The sequence below is a fragment of the Vicia villosa genome, linkage group LG3, assembly GCF_029867415.1.
Source record: "Vicia villosa cultivar HV-30 ecotype Madison, WI linkage group LG3, Vvil1.0, whole genome shotgun sequence".
Classification (NCBI taxonomy): domain Eukaryota; kingdom Viridiplantae; phylum Streptophyta; class Magnoliopsida; order Fabales; family Fabaceae; genus Vicia; species Vicia villosa.
This window is the reverse complement of record NC_081182.1, coordinates 55,306,508-55,311,970: the sequence shown is the minus strand read 5'-3', so window position 1 is coordinate 55,311,970 and position 5,463 is coordinate 55,306,508. Positions and strand designations below refer to the sequence as shown.

Genomic DNA, 5,463 nt, shown 5'->3' with positions numbered 1-5,463 from the left:
GGTCAGAAGGTGGTGCGGTTTTATAACATCACATCATCTCATTATGTCTCTATAATTTACATTAATATTAATTATAAATAAATATAAATATGTAGGATCAAATTTAAATTATTTATAAACAATCATTATTTAAATAAAAATAAATTATATTAATTAAAAATTCTTTAAATCCCAATTTGATCCTAGAAAATAATTTAACTAACCTAATTTAATTTCTTATTATTCAACCCCAATAAAGATGCCATAAGTGAAACATGACTCTTAACTTAAAGCAGTTTTGCGTTAAAAAAAACTTAAGTACTAGTTAATATCGGAATTCAAATTCTAAAGTTCTCTTTATTATACACCAAGAAAAAGAGAGTCTCTTTTCTCTATAAGATAAACCCACTTCAATTGAAGGCGGTGAAACGAGAGGTACATGAGACAGCATACTTGCAAAAGTTTTCAACTAGTTTCACATGAGAAACAATATTTGTTCAAACACTTTCCAGGTCTACTTTTTTACATTTTCCTTTATCCTTAGTTTCATCTCATTTCAATTTCCAATTCATAATAATCATACTACATGTTCAGATTACAATGTGATTACTTAGGTCATAAATGCATAAATTGTTTCTCTATATTTCTCTTTTTTCTTGCTATGCTATGCCAAGTAACAATGAGTGTTGTATCTAGAATTAAAGCCTTTCCTTTTGATAGGTAATTTCAAAACCTAAACTCCTATGTGAGGAGTCTATGAAAAAGTTACTCAACAGAAGATGGACATTGTCAACTCCTGAGACTAAAATTCATCAAGTAATTCACAGAGATAGATTGGATGGTACTAATTTCTTCCAATTGAACACCAGTCCCGATTTTGGTGACCGCAATGTTAAACAAAGGAAGAGCTTTTATGTCGTGCGGGATGATTTGTTGCATCCGCTAATTAATGGAAATAAAGCAAGAAAATTGGATGGATTGCTTCCCTTGCTTCAAGATTATTCAGTGACTGATGTGGTAACTTATCCTTCAATTCGTTACAACAATGTTTAGTTTTTCTTTTAATCTTTCTTTGGTTACTGGTCTATGTTAGCTTGTAACATTTTCTTGCTTGATTTCATATCCTTGGTCCCAAAATTCAAGCCTTGAATTTGTTGTATCAATCAAAAGGGTTATCAGTAAAATCAGGGTTCCTTTCAAGCATAATATTAGTCTCAGAATCTTGGTTTCAAAGTTTTCTTTCTTATAGTAATTCCTATTATATAGAAATATTGACTCTGGCTAACCAATAGTCAATAGCTGCCAATAGCAGCGCTATCCCGCTATAGCGGAGTGGAGGCCGACTGACCATTATGGGAAGAGTCTTGGCGGTGCAAAACACTATAGCGGCGGCCGCAATAGAATAAATAACGGGATAGCGGTTCTTGGCCCATTATCCTTTTCCCCTTAAAAAACCAAAATTACCCCCTAAATTTATGATGTTTTAATGGTAATTGTGGGTTTTTCAATCAAATTTGAGTTGACACTCAACCTTAACCTTCCTTCGTAATCGTTTATGCACTTCAAGAGTTACTTGTGCTTTGATTTATGAATATTTTATGAATTGAGTTATTTGTTTCATTTTACATTAAATATATGTTTATAATTATTATATGTAATTTGTCCAAAAAGTATCAAATAGAGTGGTCATCCCGCTATAAGGTATCCCGGTATCCCACTTTTGCGGTGCTTCGCGCTGCTATCCGGAAATGAATACTCTGCTGCTAATTGGTGTCCACTGGTTAAACGATAAAAAAGAGTAAACTTTTATTGGAGACTACATTACTCAATACAATACATTGCTAACTTCAGAATTTACTTGAAAAAATATTGCCTTAAATAACTGTACTGATCATGATATCAGATTTTACCGTTAGTGAACAATATGTATATATACATATCGTAGAAGCTTAAAGTTTAAAGGTTATATATCTCAAACTCAGATTGTGGATGTTTCTCTGCATGTTGATTAGATGTTTGTTTCCTGCAGTCACAAAGGGAAGGGGGTACTACTACCCAATGTCTTTTAATTTGTTCCTTATCATACTCGTTATGATTTTTTCTGTTACACGATGAACTATTTTAGGTTTTCCAAGATCGAATAACATTCAACAACATTTTCTAGGTTACCTGTGGAGGTTGTCAGAGTGCTCACACAGCTGCTATTGGTAGGTAACTTTCTGGTTTATGCTGAGCATTATGTTTTTTTTCAGGAGGGAAGTGTACTTTTGGTGGATATCATGTTCAATTCTTAATAATTAATGCTACTTTCCATATCATTATTTGCTTATTTTGCAGCTGTTCTGTGTGCTGAGAGAGGAATTACGTCACATCTGCTTCTACGAGGAGAACAGCCTGAAATTTTGACTGGCTATAACTTGATGTCTACAATATACGGAAATGTCACATATGTTCCAAGAACTATTTACGCCAACAGGGAAGACATGCTAAAGAACTATGCTACGTCAGTGGCCGGAAACAGTGGTTCTGTCTTATGGTTCAGTGATATCATTCAAGCTTCCTCAACAGCCGAATTGTCTACTTCTCCAAATTTTATGCAAATGGACGCAAGTAGAAGTGAGGGAAACCTTCCTCAAAAGATTTTAGTTGTCAACGAAGGGGCTGGTGATTCTGTTGCTCTACTAGGTAATACGAAGTTGAAGTTTGAAAAACAACAATCCATATATCTTTTGGGATCATTTTCTCTGAACAATGCATATTCTTTAACTTTAATGATTTGTTGTGGATAGAACTTTATGAAAATGTTGTTTCTTTGTATAGGTATTATTCGGTTAGTGCAATACTTATCACAAAATCATTTACTTGGAAAACAAAAGGCCGTGAAATTTGTCGTGGATGCTGGTACTGGCACAACGGCTATTGGTATAGGACTTGCAGCCATTTTTTTAGGGTGCGGACTGGTTTGATTAATGCTAATTTAGTTAAAAGTATTTTCGAATTGTTTTCTTGAAACTATTCCCGTTGCTTTTTGAATCATAATAGAAAGGCTACATTAAATCTCAGTAATGCTAATGCTATTTGTTGTTTCCTTGCAGACTTCCGTGGGAGGTACATGCGGTTATGCTTGCAGATAAAATTGATGGGTACCGAAAACAGGAAAAACACTTGATTTCTGAATTCAGTAAGCATTTCAATGTTGAGTTTAGTGACCACGACGTAAACAAAGAAGATGCTGGGATTGTGCATTGGGTGGAACGTTATCGTCCAAGAAAGTAAGAAACCTCTTTATATTAACATAGTAGTTGTAAGAAACTATAGGAAGGAACATTGTAGTTGGTTTCTAACTCTTGTTTTATTCCCTTTCACTTATCTGTTTGGCATTCTAGATTTGGTAATATTTTGGACAGCGAAATGGTTGTATGTCAGCAAATTGCGCAGCAAACTGGGATTCTAGTGGATCCTGTTTACACATTAGCTGCTTGGGAAAGAGCAATGCTTCTCTCTAAAGAGGATGAAGAAGGAGCTGAAGTGGTGATGCTTCACACTGGAGGCACGTTGGGCATGTTTGGGTTAGCACAGAGGTACAAAAATTATTTTGGCATGCTCAAAAAGTGACTCAATCATTATTAGAAAAGAATGATTTGAATTATTTTTGTACACAAGTAATGTATTTTCTTTTGGAATATACAGTTTTGTTTTTTTTTAAATTTTTTTATTTTGGAATGTGTCAATGTTATGCAGAGTATGATTGAAGTTCAAATTTTCAATTTCCAGGGCTTAAATAGTCTACAAGTTTTGTTTTTTTTTTTTGCATTTTATTGTCCAGCAATTTATTTATTTTATTCCGAGGGAAGCTTGCAGGGCACTAAGCTAAAACTCTGAGGGAAAAATTCTTACCAAGTCATTCTAAAGCAAAGGATACATTAGGTTACTTGTGGGAGAAATGTGAAATGATGAAAACCAAATCAATCACCTGTTTGTCCTCCCTGAAAGATTGAGTGGTATATTAAATTCAGAGAGAACAATGAGAGAATCTAAAAGTAAATTTAAAAGTTGAATGCACCATTTTTTTATGTTCATGTTGTGAACATTAATTTGATTTTTCTACTGAAGTTGGCCAGGAAGAGGCACAAGAGAGTCACAACGAGTGACTTTTCTGCATACTGATTTCGCATGATTTCGATGTCTCTTCTAATTTGAAGTGAATTCGCTTATATAGTGATTCCCTTAGCCTGATAGGGAGTAAGGTAGGCTGAGACATATGAATGTTAATCAATGGTAAAAAACATAGATATTCGTTCGTTATGGGGCTCGAAAGATATGTTTAGACATATTGATATCATGCGATAAATGCTCATAAAGGCATGTCTGGAGTATCTCGACCTTGTGCGGCTTATATGACTTCTCCTAATCCTTTTTCTAGATCAGGTTACCTATTCCTACACTATCCTGCCAACATCCGAGATGCATACTCAAGACGTACATAGCCTTCCAAGCGTGGGATCCGAAGGGGCGAAACGCTTGGGGTAATGTCTTTTTAACTACCAACATATGAGATATAATATATGGAATGTTCACAGTCCATCTAGCATAAGGCTCGAAGGAGTGAAGCATTTAAGGGTAATGTCATCTGACCACTAATACTCGGGATACAATATTCGAGATGTACACACCCCCAAGCGCGAGGCTTGAAGAGGCGAAGCGCTTAAGAGTATTGTCATCCTAACCGTCATATATTTGGGATGCACACAATCCCTAAAGCGTGAGGCCCCAAAGGGCGAAGCGCTTAAGGGCGACAATGTTGATATCTTCACTATTCCTCCTTTCCTTCTTACCTAACAAAGTGTAGGTCGGGATGGAAGCCAAAATATGTTCTATGTTCCTCTTTCCCTTAAGGCCTGGATTTTGAGCGAGAGACTCGTTGAAGTGTCCCGCTCTGAATCCATTTTGGAACGCCCTCAGAAACATTTCTTAGTGTTGGGGAACAATCTGATGGTGGCTTCATTAAGTCGGGCGAGATAATCCCTCGTGACTCTGATGGACTTTGTTGTATGTTGAACAGATTGGTGGTGGACATCTTCCTGTGGGAGTTGGAGGCAAAGTGATGCACAAGTTTTTGTACCAAATCTTGATGGCTGGCGCTGGAGGCTCAACGTATACCCATATACGATCGCATGGTGGCGGCCCTGAAGGTTCCACACAACAATTTGCATTTTAACGAGTTGGGTGCTCTAATAAGGGCCACCTTTGTGTTGATGGAGGCGATATGTTTGTAGGGATCATTGTGCACATCAAACTTGGCTATATATGGATGTTTGAATCCTTCAGGGACAAACGTTTCCTATATCTCGTATGTGGTTAAAGGATCTAGCACTTCCATCTCTTTTATGGGATTTGACTTTTGCTGGAGTTGTCTGATGTTGTGGACATTGTCCTCCAATGTTTGACTCTGACGGCGTAGTTCTTCCATGGCGGCGCGCCTCT

The 5,463-nt window shown here is 36.4% G+C and overlaps 1 protein-coding gene across 2 annotated transcripts; it reads left to right on the top strand.

Annotated features, from left to right (window-relative positions):
- The first annotated feature begins 355 nt into the window (after positions 1-355).
- On the top strand, positions 356-4,038 carry LOC131655786 (D-cysteine desulfhydrase 2, mitochondrial-like). Of its 2 annotated transcripts, XM_058925594.1 has the most exons (7): positions 356-491; positions 700-996; positions 2,144-2,186; positions 2,317-2,664; positions 2,800-2,929; positions 3,075-3,251; positions 3,366-4,038. In XM_058925594.1, exons 1-7 carry the CDS (start codon positions 459-461, stop codon positions 3,592-3,594), a joined length of 1,257 nt encoding a protein of 418 aa, XP_058781577.1. In that variant the 5' UTR covers positions 356-458; the 3' UTR covers positions 3,595-4,038. The 2 variants fall into 2 exon arrangements, with proteins under 2 accessions (XP_058781577.1, XP_058781578.1); XM_058925595.1 differs by lacking the exon at positions 356-491 and having other exon boundaries at positions 858-996; positions 2,144-2,190.
- Positions 4,039-5,463: the final 1,425 nt, after the last annotated feature.

Coding starts and splice junctions, on each gene's coding strand:
- LOC131655786 (XM_058925594.1), top strand. CDS start 459: ATGAGAAACAATATTTGTTCAAACACTTTCCAG. Junction 2,665..2,799: donor TGATTCTGTTGCTCTACTAG/GTAATACGAAGT, acceptor TTCTTTGTATAG/GTATTATTCGGTTAGTGCAA. Junction 2,930..3,074: donor CTTGCAGCCATTTTTTTAGG/GTGCGGACTGGT, acceptor GTTTCCTTGCAG/ACTTCCGTGGGAGGTACATG.